The sequence below is a fragment of the Porites lutea genome, chromosome 1 (genome assembly GCF_958299795.1).
Source record: "Porites lutea chromosome 1, jaPorLute2.1, whole genome shotgun sequence".
Lineage (NCBI taxonomy): Eukaryota > Metazoa > Cnidaria > Anthozoa > Scleractinia > Poritidae > Porites > Porites lutea.
This window is the reverse complement of record NC_133201.1, coordinates 42147966-42169104: the sequence shown is the minus strand read 5'-3', so window position 1 is coordinate 42169104 and position 21139 is coordinate 42147966. Positions and strand designations below refer to the sequence as shown.

At 38.1% G+C, this 21139-nt stretch overlaps 2 protein-coding genes across 2 annotated transcripts in view; one reads left to right on the top strand and one right to left on the bottom strand.

The window, feature by feature from the left end:
* Positions 1-21139, bottom strand: part of LOC140951513 (protein MMS22-like) — a 92450-nt gene that overhangs the window by 11426 nt on the left and 59885 nt on the right. The window contains exons 19-22 of the mRNA XM_073400775.1: positions 4689-4825; positions 3064-3154; positions 2615-2646; positions 1220-1352 (exon numbers count right to left, since the gene is read on the bottom strand). Of these exons, the coding sequence (XP_073256876.1) occupies positions 1220-1352; positions 2615-2646; positions 3064-3154; positions 4689-4825 (393 nt within the window). The remainder of the gene's footprint in view (positions 1-1219; positions 1353-2614; positions 2647-3063; positions 3155-4688; positions 4826-21139) is intronic.
* On the top strand, positions 9571-10535 carry LOC140924184 (octopamine receptor beta-2R-like). The gene has a single exon (XM_073374218.1). It carries the CDS (start codon positions 9675-9677, stop codon positions 10533-10535), a length of 861 nt encoding a protein of 286 aa, XP_073230319.1. The 5' UTR covers positions 9571-9674.

Sequence of the window (21139 nt, the reverse complement as noted above, 5' to 3'; positions counted from 1 at the left end):
CATAGAGCGGTTTGCACTTTCTACACGATGCGATTGGCTTAAAAGATTCGCGCCACCTTTTCATCCAATCAGAAGTAAGACCAAAGCCAATTGTGACGCGCTCGCATGCATTTTCCCGCGCTTTGCGTCAGCCACATGTAATTACTTCGAGTTTTGATTGGTTCAATGTATTGTCTGTGTCTTATGTGATTGGCCAGAGTAATTACTTTGGTTTTGGTTTTACGACACTCAAACGAAAACCACTCTATTGCTTTGACTTATTTTGTCTATTTCGTGGAACCCTTTTTTTTTTCTAATTCATACAAACTTCAAGCCTTGAGTTTCTAATACACATTAGCGTCAAGTAGAGTACTGTAGGTAGGAGCAATCATAATGGTTTCGATCATCAATGTCACTTGATGAATTGCTCTAAGGGCGGATCTTAATAAAGTATACCTTTATATGTCTTATTGCATGCCTATTTTACCTAGCCTTAATTCCAGCCGTCCCCTCGAGTCGCAAACTCCCGAAAGGGACGTCTGAATCATCGTGCTGCTAACACCGTCCGTCTCCTTTACTTTAATTCATGCAAAAAGTAAAGAACGATTTTCAGCTGGCGAAGAAAGAAATGTCCCCCGGAAATGTCTACCCGGTACAGAATTGTTTTACTCGTAAATCGAAATTCATGTTAAGCATTCAAACTGTTAACTAAATGCAGTATTCTGAACAAATCGTGCTTGTATGGTCCTATAATTCAACAATCAAACTCGATCGCGGCCACGCAAGAATGAAATACACACGGGACACTTCCTTCAATTAGCTTTAATTTGAAAGAAGCTATTTGGCCCTTAACGAAGAAAAGGAAGCAAAAAAAGTTAATCACTGCCACAACCACAAAGCGGCTTTAAATGAAAACCTACCTACTTTCCGCATTGATTTTTCATTCGTCGTTCAAATTAGCAAGTCATACTTTCGAAGACGAGGGATATTTTGCTGTTCAAGATATCGATTGCCGACATTTTGCACTCCAGGCAAGCATGCGATCCGCTGAATATGAAATGACGGTCGCGCTCAAATTACTCATAATCATACATAATTATGCGAATATTTGGACAATTAACTAATCAAAATCACTACTTGGTCGTCACTGGACGGCATTAGAGGCTCGTTGATTCAGACTTACCTTTCGTGAGTATGCGACTCGAATTAAGGGACGGCTGAAATTTAGGCTACATGTTACCTTTCAAGGGCCGAGAGCGTAAAAGCAGCGAGCGTGTCCGCCAAGGGACTGGGCAAGGTCTGGATACACTGTGTATCATACACCAGGCTTCTCACGTGACTAAACAAGTGTTTCCACATGCCCCTGGCAGCGTCTAAGGTAAAGAGATGAAGCTTGTGAGATGAGTAGTACTAACCACTGGAAATGGTGTGCTGTAAAACCTTCATTACGAAATCACTTTGGGTTGATCATTCAATGTCATATAGTACATTGCTATGTATCACAGGAGGTTAGTTATTGTAAAACTGTGTTATACTAACACCCGTTGGTTTTATGTCTCCGTTTACAGCCCTTTTGGTCTTCCTTGTCTGGCAATAGACGATTCATAACGAATGTCCAGTGGAAGAAACTCATGAAACTGCTTTTTTTTCAAAATGTCCCTTTGCACCAGACAAGAAAAGCAACTGATCCACGCAAATCATCTACCAAAGAGGCTTACTTTGAATATAACCTACAGCACCGGATTTCCTGTACAAACAACAGTTTACAAGGACACAACAGGTCTACAAAAATGAACCTAGAAACCAAAGGGTCAATACGTAAGAAAAAGAACCTTACGTGACAGTAAACACACCTAGTTAATCAGAGGAAAACTACATAACATTGTGCAGTTTCAAATTAATCCCTTCCTCTCCCTCTTCGGCAATGTTGTCAACAATAGTTCAATTATCTAAGCCAACGCTTCATTGGTAGAAGGTCAACAGAATTCCAACGAATTTTAAAACTGATAGGGTCCACTGCAGAGTGCCTTTTCAGCTGAAATGTTTTACGCGGTTTACAGTAAAAACCCGCGTATAAGAACCTAAGTTTTTCCAAGCTAGGCTAAGAAGATTCTTATAAACATGGTGCTAACTGGAAAATTAGGCCACTCAGGTTCTTTAACAAGTTCTTATTTTTAAAACTAAGTAAGGTGTTTGTCATTGGTGGGTGCGACCCTTATTGGGCTTATTTTTGGTATTGCGTGCATAATATGTTATAAAACTTCCTTTAAACCAAGCGTGTTAAAGCCATTTATGGATTTTATACGAAGCCATGCAAGTTAAACAGAACCAAAGTACAAGGTTATATAGATCTACATGTCAATTGTCTTCTTGCCAGGGTTTTATCTTCATTTTACTGACTGGTAGAGCATGTTATATCAAATTTGTGCATTCGTCAGTGTTTGACCGAATTTCTCAAAAATAAGAACCTGTTTCAAAATTGTAGGCTAAAACAGGTTCTTATGTAAAAGGGGTCCAAATGGACAATCTTAGCCTAACAGGCTCTTAAAATCTAGGTTCTTATACGCGGGTTTTTACTGTACTCCTTCCTTTAGAATGATGTGAAAGACTACTACAAAGCCTTACATTAACTTACCTGATGAGTCTGCTTTTCTTCTGGAATTTTGTCTTAATAATGAAAACGGAAAATGAAATGGACATCATCATAACAATCAAACTGGCGATAAAATGAAATGGTGACTCAACAAACGCAAGAGAGTTAAAGTTAAATGGAAGAAACGAGCCACCTATTTTTAATTCCGCTTCCCCCCCCCCCCCCCCGGGTTATTTTAAGCAATTCAGAGAGTAATTTTTAAAATAGTTGAAAAATACATGGATAAATTGTGGTTCAAAGCGATCTTGGGTGAACTGCTGTAAACCAGTTTAGGTTTGTTTTCTCTTTGTTAAGAGCCATAAATATAACTTGCGCCAGAAAAAAAGAGGACTAAAGAAAAATAAAAACCACCACATATATTGCAAACATAATGAGGTTTCCACAAATTTGTGGCTGAATTTGAGCGAACAAGAAAATTTGGTTCAACTTACGTTACTGAAGCGAGAGTTGTTTGCACAAACATTAGTAAGTATCGTAGTTCGTTGTCACGACAGTAGCGGAAAAGGAACTGAAATCCGTCTGCTGAAATAACAACCAATAGAAACTAAAGTGGTAAGCTGATTTATGACTATCTGTTTATAACTATTGTGTATCTGTTTCTCTAGCTAACTGTGAAGTTAGAATCTTTATACCCCATGATCATAAGCTATTGTGTGTTTTCACATGACGTCATGGCGGCCATATTTGTGTCCCAAAACAATGAAACGGTGGTCATGTTTGTGTCCCAAACCACTCCTGTGGGAGTTGAACTCTTTTCTTACGTAAACGCTTTCTTTTGTTCCAATAAATTTGCATAGACGCTGGCCACGTGAGTGAAAACACAGAATAAAGATTCTAACCCCATGCACAGTTAGCTAGAGCAACAGATACCGCGATAATAAAATACAGCGCACTGTTTAAATAGTAGGATTGCTATTATATGGGTACGTTTTCAAACATTATTTTAGCCTAAGAGCAACCTCTCCATTTGCGGGATTCGCGAGAAGTCACGCTAGAACCGCACGCGAAAAGGGGCTTAAATCATTGAGAAAGAGCCTAAAACCAGTATCCAAAAAGTTGATTATTTTAAAGAAGATAAGGTGTGGAGCAAAACCAACATGATCTGTTCAGACTACTTCCTTTATATTCAAAAAGGAAATAGCCACTAAACAAAACAAAATAACAAGAAATCAGACACAAAATAAGCACACAACACCACAGTTTTTGCCATCAATTGTGTTTGGAAATATGAGGCTACGCTTTGTTCAGTTATCGTAACCCATCAACAAAGCTAACCGTTTCACAAATAGTTCTGTCATTTTGCTGGTAACTACACTCAGTATTCTTTCTCATATTTTTTGGGTTTTGTGTGTCTGCTTTGCACCTGGTAATTCGCAATAAACCCTACTGTATAACTGCAATAACAACAGTATCTACTGAAATTCTCGTCATAAGCCTTTGAAAAACCTTATATATGTAATTCCACAAATGCCTGGCTAAAAAAAAACATTAGGGAGCTTAAGCAATAACGACGGCGACGGCTACGAAAACGTCACTTAAAAAGAGAATTTACGCTGCCTCAAACTTTTTCGCGCTTATTCCATCTCGTTTAATTCGTCAAATTTTGGCAATTTTTTTTTGGAGTTGAATTCTAAAGGACTGCATGAAAGTTCAGGAAAAGAAAAGGAAAGTTGTTGTTTTGTGTTCCCGCCCTCGAAAAATCGTGGCATTATCACGTCGTAGTCGTGCATTGACGGCAAAGAAATGTACAAAGAAGCGTGATGCAAAGTTGTTGCTTTGCCAGTCTAAACCTAGCGCTGTTTTGCCGTTCTCGTTGCCGTCGCCGTCGTTGTTGCGTAAGCTGCCTATTGTTAGTTGGCCCGGGGTAAGGGGGCAGAGAGAAGGACGCGAGGCCAGTGTTAAATTTAACTTCAAGTAATTCAAGATTTTTGTCAGAGATTATAGATCACTCTAAACACAAACACACACAACGACAAAAGCTTTACTCCTCTTATCTGCTCATTTCCGTCCTATGTGAGGAATGAAACGCAGTAGAAAAGTAGAATTGATTGCTTACCCAATAGTCTTCCATCGGAAAGGTCCTGTTTGTTTTTGTGCTCAAACACATCTTGTGTGCTGTCCAAATACAGCGTAATCAACCGCCAGGTGTCTTTCTGATGACTTTTATCCCGTGATGAACACTCAGTGTAATCCCTGACATAAAAGAGGAGCACTGTTTTATAACCTTAAAAACTTCCTTATTTTCCTTATTTACTGGCTATGAAGTATCAGACACCACGAAAGCGACGGAGACGTTGACGTCACTTTTAATGTGAATTTGCATCCTTTCAAACTTCATCGCGATTATATTTCAACTTGTTAAATTTGTCAAATGTCGCCGATCTCCCCTGGTGTTTAACTCTAAGGACCAAATCCAAGCATAAAAGTGGAGCGAAAAAGGTAAAATTTGATTTGGGGCTTTCTTTTAGGTGCCTCCGCACTTTGAGTCCAAAGAAATTAAGAAGTGGTGAACAAACAGAGTGCAACCATCGAGTTAAGGATGCACGCGGAAGGTTGCTAAGCACGAAAACTTTAGCTTCTTGAGTACTTAGCAAATCTCCCAAGTGCATCCATAACCCGATGCTTGCACATCTGCAACGGTCGCTATTTCTTTTATAACATAATCAAGAGAGAAAACATGTCCATTTGCCTTCTATAAATCCTTTCAAAACTTCGCGTACTCGGTTGTTCTATAGAATTTCTACAAGTCGACCTCTTGGCGAGCGGAGGAGCCTTTTTTGGCCGCGAAGCAGCCGACCGCGACCGCGAGCGACGAAGTCCCGCGCCATATGAAATCCGACGAAGGACTTTTTGAAAGTCTAGGTTGTTCTACTGAGCTCTCCGCCGCGAAGCAAACAAGGATGAAGTCCTTCAACGTAAATTTGTCGCCTCATCTTTTGCACTTTCCCTCAAAGCGACAACTGAGTACTTTTTCAACTTCTACTTTTCATTTGTATATTTTACCGGTGCATTTTTGACCTTGCAAGGGAGGAGATTTGTTCAATTTGCCTCAATTTTACCGAGCACGCTTTACTTTCGTTATGTTATAATTAAGTATTGTTACTGAGAAACCTGGTCGAGCCACCTTAATGCAAATCATTTTAATGCACTTATTACTGCCCACCAAAACTGCTGAAAGCAAACTTACGAGGCTGAAAATGTCAAGTACAACAAAACCAATGAACGTTTGACAATAGAACTCCAGTGTTGGACTCTAAATGTAAACAGGAACTCCAATGTAGGTAAATCCCAAGCATACCTTCTTCAAGGAGCGACTCTGATTTAAGGGGGCTATCATTGCTGTTTTAGGTCAATTCCGTGCTGACGTCATTACTTCTTTAGAGGTATGAGGAAGATATTTAACAAATTTCATTAGGGAGCATTAATCGTGAATAACAATGTTTTGGTGATTTTTGCAGTGTAACATTAAAACACTGATGAAAAAATTGGCCTAATTTTTTTTTCAAGGTTTGTCCTTGCCATCTTGAGCAACAGACGACAGAAAACAGTTTCAATACCTAAACACAACCCTCAAAAACAAAAATGGACCCTGATTTTTGGAATTCAATTGATACGAAGACAAGTTTAGCTTTTTAAAAATATAGCAAATAGCGGGACATTGCCCCTTTAATATCAGTTCTTAACATTTACGACAGTTACTTTAACAAAATCTGTATTCCAATGTGGGTAGTCAAAAAAGAGCCAATAACAAACGAAAAGCATGCAAGTAAACGGCAGATTTCTTTTTATCCGTTCTATCCTTACCAAATGCAACCAAATAACCTTCTATAGCCGATGCGTTAATATTAGCTTTTTGTTTTCTCAATATAAAATTTTACCATTACCTTAGAGCTACTACAAATTTGTTCGATTTGGCTGATTACAGAAAATCGCTAAACCTCGTTGAACTTCTTTTTGCAATTATAATTTTCGTGCGTTTACGACTGCTATTTGTAATTTTAAACAACAATATTCGGACAGCTAAAGACGCGTCACATTGCCGCCACTTAACGGCAAAAGGACATTGCTCAATGATTTATATTAACGTTTCACTTCTTTAGGAGAACCCCTAGAGCGATGAACCGCAATAGGTAATATTAAAGAAAGTTTTATGGTAGATACCAGAAACTCATAAGGGGTTGAAACGTGTAACTCTCATATGTTTGCTTTGTCCGATGCTCGTGATTATTCATTTTCGAAAGTACCATATTTGGAACGAGAAGAAGAGATAACTGACCAATCAAACTTCGTAAACAACGTGACGTAATTTTCCTTCAGGTTCCCGCGCCGCTTAAAAAAATGGCCGACAAACGGGAGAAAAACTCCCGAAAGCCGAGAAAGCTTTCAAAGGTTGAAACCAGGAATATTACCGAAACACTGAGCAGGATATTACTGCCTTACCACCCTGGCCAAACGTAACATTATGAAACCCATTGACGGTCTCGCAACTTCTTGAAGTTGTCACTTCAAAAAACGATGCCTCGTTGACCCTCTGCACAGTAAACTTATACTACAAATAGGCTTTCAAAATTCTTATGTTAAAAGTCTAGAATAAACAGTGAAAAATATTTTCGAATAAAATTCATTAGCTACGTATCGAAAGTGTCCAAAACCTGAACCTGACATCTTCGCAAAAAGTGATGCTTGTAATGAATGTGAGAAGCATTTTATAACCTTAAATTAAACTTAGATGTTGTAGTCACGATCGTGTTTTGAGCTAATTTTATGACTAAACAAACTCAAAACAACAGACAGAGAAGCCGTTTCTTGAAAATTTTTATTCAAAGTCCGAAAAGTTAATCCTTTAAAGCAATTTGGAAAACACTATCTGGATCGTGGATCCGTTCACGCAAGTGACATCGGCTAAGCACATGGCAAAATTCAACACAAAGTCCATCTCAAATCAGGGCACATTTTGTAATTTTTCTTTAGCGCCGAAGAGAAAAATTTATAAAACGTCTATGAAACACTTAAAAATACATAAATTCCCTTTCGAAAACGTAATTGTCTTGGCCATAGATTGCAAAATGTACCTGAAAATTCAGCAAAAACTTCGTTGACTTGGTTGCATTTCAAAACAGACCATGGGCTCGGCCGTGAAGAAAACAAGGTTGAATTCCTCGAAGGACGATTTCTTGATGAAAAGCTTCCCTTTCTCCACAAAAAGAAAGCTGAGCATTCTTTTGAACTTTCTCTTTCCAGTTTTTGTCTTTTAACGGTGTATTTTTAAACTTGAAATGCAGAACTCTTGTCTTAAAACATCTGCATGGTGATCGCGCAGCAGCCATTTTGTTGAAAATGGATATCTGTCACTAAGATTTCCAAATATGGTCAAAATGAATATTCACAAGCATTGAACGCGAGTTACACGTTTCAACCCCTTATGGGTTTCTGTAGATACTTAATATGCTATGATGCAAAGGACAGGAACAAGAAATTCACACTGTTACAATACTGCACCATATCTCAAACTGAGTATTTCGTGACTTTGCAAGCGTCATATGAATTACCTACCACTCTTAAAAAAAGCAGTGACTCAATTAGAAGGTTGTCGCACCCTAACCTATGTCACAAAGAAAAGAAATAAACAATGTATTCCTCTAAAAAGGATTCTGTTACTGAGTTTTATCGTCTTTTTCTTAATGTTACCTTTTATATCGTGGTATTAAAAGCAGATAAAATCCAACTTTTTAATCAAATTCAGAACTGTTTCGTCGACAGTAGTAAAAAGTCGCACTAAAATCACTAAAGAAGAGACCATCCTAAAAGAGTAGCCGTTGTTCTAACAGAAGCTATCTCATGAGAATGCTTCAGTGTTAATGTCTTGCTAATTTGCGGGCACAAAAAGAAAAAGCGCACGTGACAGCGAAGTAAGGCATATGTTCAAGTAACGGAAAATTGCAAATACAGTAAATCAGGCGAGAATGTTCTTCTCATTCTTTCCTTCTGAATATTTCTTATTCCTGATAGAAAGCATGCAACCGTTGTATTCCTTGTAGATGGAATATGTTCAGCACAGGGCAGCTGTTCTCAACTGTTTAACATATCGGCAGATAGCCTTGCTGTCACCCTTAATGATGACGATCAATAAACATGAAGATTTTTATTTTTTGTCGTTGCTGTTGTTAATTTTTTTATTTCTAGTTATTTTTGCCTTTTTGTTTTTGTACATACCTTTTATCGGAATGAGATTTTTTTTATTGAAACCACTGCATCAAGCGTTAGTGCATTTTCTCTAATCACCAAGGTGATTAACAATGCGTAAAAGATTCAATAGCGCCATTTATACGAGGAAAAATAAGACGCGAACTTTCCGTATAAACGGCACATTTCGTCTAAAAGAAGACGCGGCTTAGCTAAGACGCGTCTTATTAGATAAGACATGCTCGTATAAATGGTACAGTTCGCGTCTTATTTAAGACGCGTCTTATGTAAGACGCGTCTTATTTTTCCTCGTATAAATGGCCCTAATGTGGTGTTGGTCGGTGGCTGTTATCAGCAGAATTGACGGAGTAAATTTCATAGTAATAAATATTCTCGGCTGCATGTAAGACGCCTTAATGGAACACGTCTACGAACACCTCTCACGCAGGCTTAGCTTGATATACCCATCAAACGTGCCTTTTTACTTGAGCCGGAAGTCCTGTTTTGTTCTTCTTGCGTCACAAGAGAGATTTAAAATCACGTTCAAGGCAAACAGCAAACTTCAATCTGTACCACGTTACCAAGGTTTCCCATTACTTGCCGTTGTCATGATAACTAAGCACGATTGGTTTAATCTATGTGACTTATCTGATCAAATTGAATAAATATTCCAATTAAATCTCAAGATTGCCTGTTGCCTAAATCTCTCTTTACGTTATAAGCATAAGTCAAGACTCCCAGGTATTCAAATTACAATAGCAAACAAGTCAATAAGACCAAAACAGATGTTTAGACAATTTTATGTCCTCACTTGCAATAATATAACGGAGATAAATAACCTAAAATTTTTAGCTGAAAAATGGAGTCGTGGTTTTGGGTTCTTGGCTGGTTTCTGTCCATTCTGACAATAACTGGAAATGGATTTATTATATTCCTTGTGTGCAAAAAACGACAACTTCGTACAAAAACCAACGCGTTTGTGGTTTCACTTGCAGTGGCAGACCTCTTTGTTGGGATAACTGCTGTTCCTTTGCTGTTTTCATACGAGGTGACAAGAGATCGCAGCTGTTCGCAAGATTTAAAAAGGGCTGAATTGATTGTACGCTGGTTGTTTCAAGATGCCTCTGTGGTGTGCTTGTGTAGTTTAGTACTGGAGCGCTATATTGCCATCGTGAAGCCTTTCAAATATCTGACTCTTATGACTCGTCGGCGAGTTGTCCAAATGATTTTTGTGCCTTGGACAATAACTGTCAGTTTTATTTTACTAGAATCGTCACTTTGGATAGGTTTAAATTCAACCACCATATTGAAAATATTTATTTGGTTTGTTATTCTTTTTTATGAGTTTCTCCCATGCTGCGTGATTATATTCTGTCTAATTTCCATGTTCCGTGTTGTATATAAACACAATCGAGCAGCCGATATTTTAACTCGTCAGTTACGTTTCAACCACAATGTTTCGTATAAATCTTATGAGAAGTCCGGAGTAATATTGATGACAATCGTATCAGGCCTCTTTCTTGCTTACATCAGTCTTAATATACGCTGTGGCATCTTATATATTTTGGACAAATGGTGTTTAGACTGGCCATACAAGATACCTACTTTTGTTTGCAACTCCGCCGTTAATCCGTTGGCTTATGCTTTTTTTAAAAGGGACATAAAAAAGGAGATTAACACACTGATGAACAAATTGACCTTAAAAACATCGCCAAAGTAAGATACATCGATCGAATGCAACAGTTCAGAATGAAGCGCAATTGAATGATATTCACGAAAAACCAAAAGTTGAAGTGACCGTCTATACTACTTAAAAGGACTTAACTTAAAAATAAAGTTTAAAACGAGTAAGCGACAAACCAATAAGGAAAAGCTGAAAGCATGTATTGTTTTAGCTGAAAGGCATTTATCTTGAGGCTAACTGTGGACGCTGTATTTAATTTAATTTCTTTTTTACGATGACGAACGTAAATTTGCTACACGTTTTTTATATGTAAGAAAGTTGTTTTTCGAGCCCAGGCTGAATATTCTTGAATTATTCTTAATTAAAAATTCAATGACCAGGGTTCTTGCCGTTTAGTAAGAGGAACAATTTTCTACGGTTAAGTTAAAATATTTTCACACACAAGATTACGTCCTTTTTAAATTCTCCTCCGGTTTATTCTTAAAATACTCTAACTTAAAATTTCGCAGATGTCAGCCTCAATATTCTTATAAAATATATAATTATGGAAAAATAAGAGTGTAAAACATTAAAATGTAATCAAATCCTTTTAATCATTCAAAAAGGCACAAATTTACTGGGTACTCGATACTAGACAATGCTGGGGTCTAAAGAAAGCCTTTCTTTTAAGACAAAACGCTAAATGAATGATGCAAGAATTGGTGCATAGCTGTTTTTTTTTCGTTTGATTGGAGAGTGCACTAATTCCTAGAAAGATCTTCGGGGTTAACGTAAGGGGAGGGGATTCAACGCTTAGAGAGCTTATGAAAATCTGCCCAACTTCATCGATTACTTTCAAACTCCAATGTTAAACATCATATTATGGTGTCAGGTCAACCGCAAAAGTGGAAAAGCCTGGTGCTAAATGTCCCTACTGCTGCGGGTAGCCATGTGATAGATAACCATCCCATCTAGAGAAAATAGCGTTATTCCTAGGTGCGTCATCCTTCAGAATATGTAAACAAAGTAATATCTTCAACCGAAACTCTTAAATTTCGTTTCCCATAGCGATCTATATTAGGACCACTTCTTTTGTCTGGGCATCGTTCCTATAATTAATCACCTTTTCATGTTGACGATGGCCAATTATGACGACGCTTCGCGCGCCTCTCCCTTCGAGGTAAGCAAGTCTCGTATCCCATCGATGTGATTTTAAGTGACACGTGAGTTGGCCCTAACTCCTCAAAATGAATAAGCCAGTGAACGCATTTGTAACTTTCAGTAAAACAATCAAAACCCATGATATCATCATGAGGATTCATATGCAGCAGATCGGGGGTTTTCTGATACTCTGATCAGAATGCAAGGACGCTGGAAGGCCAATGCCTTTCTGAGCTATATCAGGATAGCCAGTCTCAGTTCCTGAACAAATAATTGGGCTCAACATATTTACTGGCAAGGTGGGTCAGTTTGCATGGGCGGCTGCCCCACCGTGTTGTTTCTCACCCTATTAATCTCATTTTCTCTTATTACCAAGGATTCATCCGGCAAATAGCAATTCTTACCATCTTGTATCCCTTGGTGTGGCTGCTGCACTTGAGTTTCTTTAAATTCCTGACTTAGTTTGCATGGGCAGCTTTTTTCAGGAGTTAGTTTTTATTTTTTGTCATGACCAATCTAATGATTCAGGTTCACCTACCCACAATGGAGTCTTACAGGGTTCATACAAAAACTTGCAACTATTTTTTCAAGGACTTTTCAAGGACCACTTACTAGGAATATAATTTTAACAAAAATGCACATTCCTAGTCCATTCTAATAAGACTTTAAGGCTTTAACTGTTTGCTTCACCAACTTCTCTGCATTTTTCAGTTCACTTGTCTTAAACTGATAGTTAATTATTGCATAAAACATAGAGGACTTTATGTAATAAACCTTTAAATTCTCTGAGCTATGATTTAAATTCTGTCTCGGACAACCAAAAGGCATCAAAAAACTTTTTCCAGGCTACTGCATTCAAAGTTGAAGAAAATTCAAGGACTTTTCAAGGACTTACACACAAATTTAAGGACTTTTCAAGGAAAAATGGATTTCAAGGACTTTTCAAGGACTTCCCCTAAAATTCAAGTACTTTTCAAGACTGTGCGAACCCTGTCTTAGTGGTAATTTTGGGTGTGCTGTACTTGCAAGGGCGGCTGGTACACCACCTATAAATAACAGAGGATTTCTTTTTTAGTGGAGCTGATTAGCATTAATAGTTTTTTGTCTTAGGATCCTCCTATGCATTTTTCCTTGCTTCTGCTCTTGCCTGGTGTGGGGCAGCAATGCACCTTCGGTGTCTTTGCTTCGGGCATTTTTGTTGGGCCGCACCTTTGCTAGGCGAACATATAACAGAATTCACTCATGCTTTGTTTGTTTCATATTCCATAGCCCGCATATTGCTCCCAACTTCAGTGTGTTTATTTCTATTTCCCCTGAGTAAACAGAGCTCAGGCAAGAGCAGCATTTATGGATTTGGTTTTGGACGGAGAGAGAAAGACATAATTAATAATATCAATAAGTAGACATTTTCGAATGAAAAGGAATCTTTGATGGAATAAGAATATTCGGCTGGCGGACCTCACGGAAGCATCCAAATTTACGACACCTCTCTTGATGGCTTTTTTTCCCGACGAAAACAGCCCTCTAAACACTTGCCCGTCTATTTGGTGTCCCTATTAAGAAGGGTTAAACGTTTCTTACAAGTTCGTGCCAGATGCAGTGATACGATTTGTCCTATTGAAATGGAGCGTCTTCCTTCGGTGTTGTTTTTTTAAAATCACTGTGCAGATCTGTCTTTTCAATTCCTTTTTTATGTCCCTTTTAAACACGGCATAAGCCAAAGGGTTAACAGCGGAATTTAAAACTAACAGACGTATTTTATAATCGAGATCATAACAGTCTTCAGCTTGGGTTAAAATTCTTAAAAAAGCACAGCGTATATTAACAACACTGTGAACAAGAAAGAAGCTTGAGACAATTGCCATCATTACAGTTGAGGACTTCTCATAGGGTTTATGTGAAACACGGTGGTTGAAACGTAACTGTCGAGTTAAAATTCTCGATGCTCGATTGTGTTTATATACGATACAGAGTATGGATATTAAGCAGAAACTAACCATACACGATGGAAGAAACAAGAAGAAAACAATAGCAGGCCAAATGAAAATCTTCAAGATAAAAAATGAATTTAAACCGATCCAGAGTGACGCTTCAAGCAAAATAAAAATAATTGTTAATGCCCAAGGAATGAAGATTAACTGTACAACTCGCTGACGAGTCATAAAAGTCACGTAATTGAAAGGCATCACGATGGCAAAATAGCGCTCCAGTACTAGACTACAAAGGTTCACCACAGAGGTGTCTTGAAACAACCAGCGTACAATCAACATCCCTTTATAGCTTCGATCTCTTGTCATCTCGAGAGAAAACAGCATAGGAAACACACTTATCCCGACACAGAGGTCTGCAACTGCAAGTGAAACCACAAACGCGTTGGTTTTTGTGCGGAGTTGTCGTTTGTTGCACACAAGGAAGATAATGAATCCATTTCCCGTTATCGTCAGAATCGAAAGAAACCAGCCGAAAACCCAAAACCACGTTTTCATTTTAGCGCAAAAAAAAACTTCACTGCAGCTATATTAGCTCATTCAACTGATAAAATATAGAACCATCTGGTCCTGACTAATTATGTTAAGCATAGCATATGAAATATGGCAAGAGATGTAAAAGAAGGCCCCCCGGCTTATCGCCGACTGAGGAAGCAAATACGCCAATTGTGGTTTTACTTTATTGAACCCAAACCGGGGGATTTAAAGCTTATCTTTGTTGTACCAAAGGAAAATAAGCAATCCATCTTCAATAAAAGCCAGAATAGAAAGAAGCAGCCAGAAATTCAAAAATATTTTTATTTAAAGTACATGTCAGTTATGTTAATCCAGCTACCGTATTGTTCTAACAGCTGCCTGGTAATAAGCTTGGGCTCAGGACATAAGAAATATAATACGTATAATAGATTATGTGTCAAGTGAGGCAATTAAAAGAAAAACAAAGTAAACAAGTAGTTCCAACCGTAAAATGAGGCGCCGATTTGTCAATCAAACTACTTATCATGGATATTCCATTTAACCCTATCGACGAGTAATGAAATTTTCTCATTTCTCCATATTACTTTAGCCCCATTACGTTTTGCTTTTATCAAATAAGGGTCTGCGAAGAAAAAAAGACAACCAAAGCTCTTTTCAGATATAATTGACAGTGAACTGATCCCCTTTTAATAGTAAATAGAACGCATATGTTAACGGGTAATTTTTTTAATGCACAGAATTTAAACTTTGTAGCATATCATAATTTAAGTTGAGATATAGTTACAATGAAGAAAAACAACCAAACCGAAGACGAAAAAATTGACAAGGACAACAGCAGCAGTTTGCCGAAATATATGAAGAAGGTAACGCCCATATCGACTAATAGTTTTGATCGAAAACCTTCTTTGCTGATGAGAAGGTCGTATTTCTTTGCCTGCTTGCTTGTTTTTTGTTCAGTAAAAAGTAAAAAGATCAATTTTTTTCTTAACGGAGTATGAAAGTGAAGAATGATCATCGCAGTAAATTTTCCAATTTAAGCAATTTGAAAGAAGAAGCCTGAAAAAACGGAGTAACGGAGTATGTTGACAAAAATGAATTAATGGAAACACTAAGCTATTCTAAAAAGCTTCTTATGTCTTCTAGAGATTACTTCGACCAGTACTATTACAATGTAAATGGAGTTTGCTCCCACGTTTGCACTATTCTTTCTGTTTACAAAATTAATATTAACACAACATGGTAATATCTTCAGACGTTTTATCAAATTTATGTTCAACACGCATATGGTACCAGGTATCAACTATGGCTGTCCGTTTGAGGGATTTATCTGTTAAAATTCAATTTACATGAGGTATTCGATTTGTTGATAGTTTTACAAGAAGCATATCTTATCTAGTGATTCGAGAAAAATTGTTCTATCAATTTACTTACAATTCTCAGTTTTATGAGCAATGAGCTGGTCACTGATACCTCGATCAAGGTTAAATTCTGTGGCGATTGTGCTTTTTTCTAATGTTGACAAGAATGTAGACTGTACGTGAAGTTGATTGGTGTATTTAACAATTATTCCTTGAGCCCGAATGGGCTCTGAGTCAATAGCCCATGAGGGTAAGAGGAATAATTGTTTTAGTGAAATCCAACTAGTTGGCGAAAAATATCGAGACAAAACAACTTCACCTAGCAAAACGCGATTCAGCCGCCACTGTTTTGGTTTTCAAAGCCGGCGCTTTTCGCTACTAGTGGGCTATAACATATAGCCTAGTAGTAGCTCAACCAATCAGAACGCAGCATTGATAATAGACCACTAGTTGGAGTTTATTAAAATAGACTACTAAAGGCCGTGGCTCTCAGAAGGAGGTGATCGAGGAGGACCAGAAACGACAGTTGCTTCGGCGATCTTCGGCTCGTGAGACAAGTTGGCGGCGCATCTCGCGATCAACTTACGTCGTCGGACTAGCAGAATTTACGATAAAGAACTTCGAACGGCCAGGGAAATGTTTATGAGATTATTTTAAACTCCTCTGTTCCTTAAATGAGGAATTGTTCGATAATAAGAGCGTACGGGAGCATACACCTCAGAATTGCTAACACGGTATCCCTCAGAAGGACGTGGCATCCCTCAGAAGGAGTTTGGTATCCCTCAGAAGGAGGTACACTGTATTATGTATAACTTGTGAATCCAATCCCTCATGAGAAGTTTGGCGTCTCTGAGAAGGAGGTACACTTTATATATGTATACCTTGTAAACTAATGGAATCCCTCTAATGGCATCCCTCAGAAAGAGGTATACTGTATTTATGTATAACTTGTGAATGGAATCCCTCAAAAGGAGTTTGGCATCCCTCAGAAAGAACTACAATTTATTTGCGTATGTATAACTTGTAAATAGAATGGAGTTTGACATGTCTGAGAAAGAGGTACACTTTGTTATGTATAACTCAGTGGCGGATCCAGACCTTCAGATAAGGGAAGGGGGGGGGGGGGGGGGCGGGGGGTGGTCTCCAAATAATTTCTTTTCGGCCTTTTGGGCCTCCGTTTGGTCTAAAAATAACGGGGGCCCCCCTCCCCTGGATCCGCCATTGTAACTTGTAAATGCATAAATGGAATCAGTCCCTCATGAGGATTTTGGCATCTCTCTGCACAAGGATATGCCTTTTACCTGAGACATCATTTTAAAAGTAAGTGACATCGAAGATCCACTATTCATTGTTCCGGCATGAATGATGTTACTTACAGTTACTATTTGCACTACTACATTCAAGTAGACTATTCGGTATAATGTGATATGGTGTAGTTTGAAAGACTTGAAGTGTAGGGCTCAAGGAAAATGTATATGCAATGACTTTGAACTCATCAATTTGTTAAAGTGAAATCTTTCAACATAATGAGTGCTTAAAGAAGCATAAACCTTAGTGGAATCCCTGAGAAGGACTTTAATAGGTATCCCTTAGAAAAAGATGTTTTCTTTAAATCTCTATATGGAATGAGTCGAATTTCTCAGAAAGACATAGTATCCTGCAGATGGAGGTGTTTATTTTTAGCTTGTAAACGGAATCCTTCATAAGTATTTTGGCATCCCTTAAAAAGAAGAGTTTATTTTTAAATTTTAAATTGAATGCCTTATAGGATTTTGGCATCCCTTAGAAGGAGTTTTTTTTTATGTATAACTTGTTAGTGGAATCCCCCATATTGCACTAGTCAAGAGAAAGCCAGTGCACCCCCATACCTGGGAATCACTGGGTATTACACCAGGCCTGCCTGATTCTTTACAAGATTACATCAAAGTTAAATCCCTGTGTAAGCCCTGCTAATGGTTCCCGCTGGCTGAGACTTATGTTCATCATACTTTGTTAGAAATGACTCCCCATAAATTTTACTGACATATTGTGAAAGTGACCTCCCCCCCCGCCCCAACCTGATTGCTGTGGAATCTAGAAATATTCTAGCTTAAAATCAAAGTTCACCACATACTTTATCCACAGTTGTTTTTATAGGATCGTTGTTTACTATTCACCCCTGTTACAGTCAATTATTACTGATTTGTACTACTTTCATAAGATTTATTAAACTGCCCCCCCCCCCCCCCAGGTAATGATCTCTTATCCGAAAATGACGCCCCAAAACCAATGAAGATTTTTATAATGATCCCCCAGCAAAATGCCCCCTCCTCCCACGTAATACACGACGAGCTCCCACGTAAGAAAATACAAGTAAAAAATGTCTGTTTCCACTGAACTGAAATATATGACGTGAATCAAATCAAATTTTCTTTTTCCACTGTTTATAGCCTGCATGATTTTACTTATGCACTTAACTGCGTGCAAGTAGACAACTCAGTATTATGTGTTTTGTCTTTTGTTATATATTTATTTGTTTCTTTCTTTGTTTAATTTTTGGCGTTGGCAATTTCTGGATGCATTTTTGCCTGATGTTAATGTACGTCAACGTGGCTAAAATGCATATATTTAAGGATTTACATGTATCTGTCATAGGTCAAGATTATTGATTCTCAATAACATTATAGGAATTATAATCATAAGAATTAGGGCTAGGAGACAAAGAATCAATCTAGGTTAAAAGATTTTAACCTGAATTTCATTTTGACCTGTAACATATCGACCAAGAACTTGCCTAACAAAACTCCAATACAGCTGTTTTATTGTGCACCTTTTTGGCCTTTAATCTTTAATTAAGCTTAAGTACTGAAAGCTTAAATGCTCAATGGAGCTCTATACATGCACTGAGTACCATGGACTTTCAAACTACAGTACACATTTATACTGAGTTGTCTACTTGCAGTGCCCGGTGGCCCATGGTGCCAAACTTTTGTTGGTGAGTGACAAGAAAATATTATTTTCTTCACAGAAATTCTCTACTGGGCAACCTAGATTTCACAGCTTCAACTTATTGGGCACCCTTTCACTTTTATTAGACCACAGCCTTTCAATATTTAGTTGTATTAATTTTCCTTGTTACTTAATTTTGAGACCATATCTCAGCAAAAGACATCTCCATTTGAGAGATTTCCATAACGGATACAAAAATCCTGTAATATCAAAATCCCTCTGGGCCCGGGATTCCATTTACAAGTTCAACACAAACACCTCCCTCTAAGGGATGTCAAACTCTTTTTCAGCGATTCTATTTACAAGTTAAACATAAATACAGTGTACCTCCTTCTGAGAGATGCCAAACTCCTTTTGAGGGATTCTACTTACAAGTTGAACATAAATACAGCGTACCTCCTTCTGAAAACCTTCTGCATATTGATATTGCTCCAGTGAGGAGAATTCTTTGAGGGATTTAGACTCCAAAATTGAACGATTTTTATCTGAGTATAAATATATAGAGCTTCTACGTAGCGAACAAGATACGGCTCGGTACAGTTTTTGTTCAGCACAAGAAAAATGTGTAAGTATAGCAGAACCTTATACAACAGACAGTTAATTCAGTTCTCGCGTATTCCTGTTGAATTTGTTGTCCGTTTTTTAAGATACAATAATAAAATAATAATAATAATAATGATTTGCAGGTACCACATCCACAAAGTGGTTCTTCGTCTACCTGAATCCTGGTCGAATTGAAATTTGGAAATGTTGGTTTTTGAGGAGAGGGGAAAACCGGAGTACCCGGAGAAAAACCTCTCGGAGAAAAGGAGAGAACCAACAACAAACTCAACCCACATATGGCGCCGACGCCGGGATTTGAACCCGGGCCACATTGGTGGGAGACGAGCGCTGACACCACTGCGCCATCCCTTGGTCTATCAAAATTGCGTGAAAGTAATTACATTTTCCATGGCTGCTTAGTATCTGCTTTTAGTATCTTCGTACAGTTGATGTTTACGCGATCTCAGAGTACAATGTTTAGAGCTGTGCACAGCGTGCATTTTATCACAGTATCACTGGGATAAAGCGTTTCATTTTCCAGGAAAATTTCACTTTCTCCTCAAAACAATCACTGACTCATTCAGACTCGGAGCAGTTTACTGAAATTTAGTGCTCAGTACAGAGACGGGGTTATGTTTTGTGAAATTTATCTACAGTCTGCGGCCCACATCACCACCACGATCCACGATTTATAAAAGTTATAAGTTTATTAAGTTTTTCTCATTAAGATTGTTCTTTTTTTCGACGACTGAAGTAATCAATTGTTCCAAAGTAATCAATGCTTTCAAGCGATAGAATTCGTGGACCGACCCGTTCCGGAAAAGCTCGATATGGGATTTCTATTCTGTGGACATGAAATGCCGCAAGTAGAGTGTGTGATAATCAAGTACAAAGCTGCCCGTATAAACACACCCGTGACACAAACGTAACGTCAGACGTGTAAAAAAGAAAGAACCCTTGCTGCAGTAGTAAAGGTCAAACAAAATGCGGACTGATATCGAATAAGTGGGGGTAGATAAATTTTGAAGATTTAAGCAGTAGAAAACGTTTTTCATATTCGCATAGCCTGATATAAACACTTGAGCGGTTGGGAGAATTCTCGACAGTTATGCAAATACAGGAAAAACATTTCTATTGCTTTTATAAATTAACTTTCCCGAGAAAAAACGCAAAACTCTTTGTTATGGAACCGCGTAAAAGAGAAGTCTTGCCCGCGTAATTAGTTCTTGTTTTGCAAAAAAGATGCCTTCTAAAATACGGATTTTTCTCGCTTAAAATGTCCGCTTAAGCGAAAAAAAATTGACACGGAAAGTTTGAAAAGATTTTCCAAGTTTAGGCCGCCGAGGGAATGGGTAAATAGGGACCTTAAGCAAGGACGACCACGACGGCACTGAAAACGTCGATAAAAAAATGAATTTGCGTTCTTTCAAACTTAATGGCGTCTATTTGGACCCTCTCAATATGTCAAATGCAGGCGACTTTTTCTGAAGTTGAATTCTTAAGGATTTTATGCAGGTTCAAAAAGAAGAAGGAAAATTCGTCGTCGTGTGTCCACGTCCTCCATAAAACGTCAAATTAGGAAATGTACTAAAAAGCGTGATGCACGTGCAGAGCTGTTGCGAGTTTTCAACTTAAAAACTTTTGCAAATTCGTGTTTGCGTGATTAGCGCGCAAAAGGCAAAACATCTTGACGTCACAGCCATGTTTACATACTCTCATGCAAACACACCTCTCGGCCAATCAGAGCGCGCGTGCTAGCTTAGTTATTTTATAAATGTAATTGGTTGGTAAAAAAAGAAATGGTGGTTTTAATGTAATCAGTTCGATTCCTGAATATATATTTTTTGCCCTTGTCCTCCAAAGCCATTCCTTCCTATATACTTCGAACTGAATCCACTTCTGTACTTAAAAACAATCGGTCGATACTTAAACGACGATTAACTAAGACCAAGCACAGTTTACGAAACTATTGGATCCCAAGAACCTTTTCTGCGGCCGAGTGTTGTTTTTCAGTGAAGAAAATAAACTTTTTTCCAGCCTGCTGTACGTTCCTTCTTGACACTCTCAACCAAAGTTACTTATAGATGCTGAAGTTAACCAGATCATGACTGCTATATTTCTCCACGTTTCCAAATAAAGAATTCGA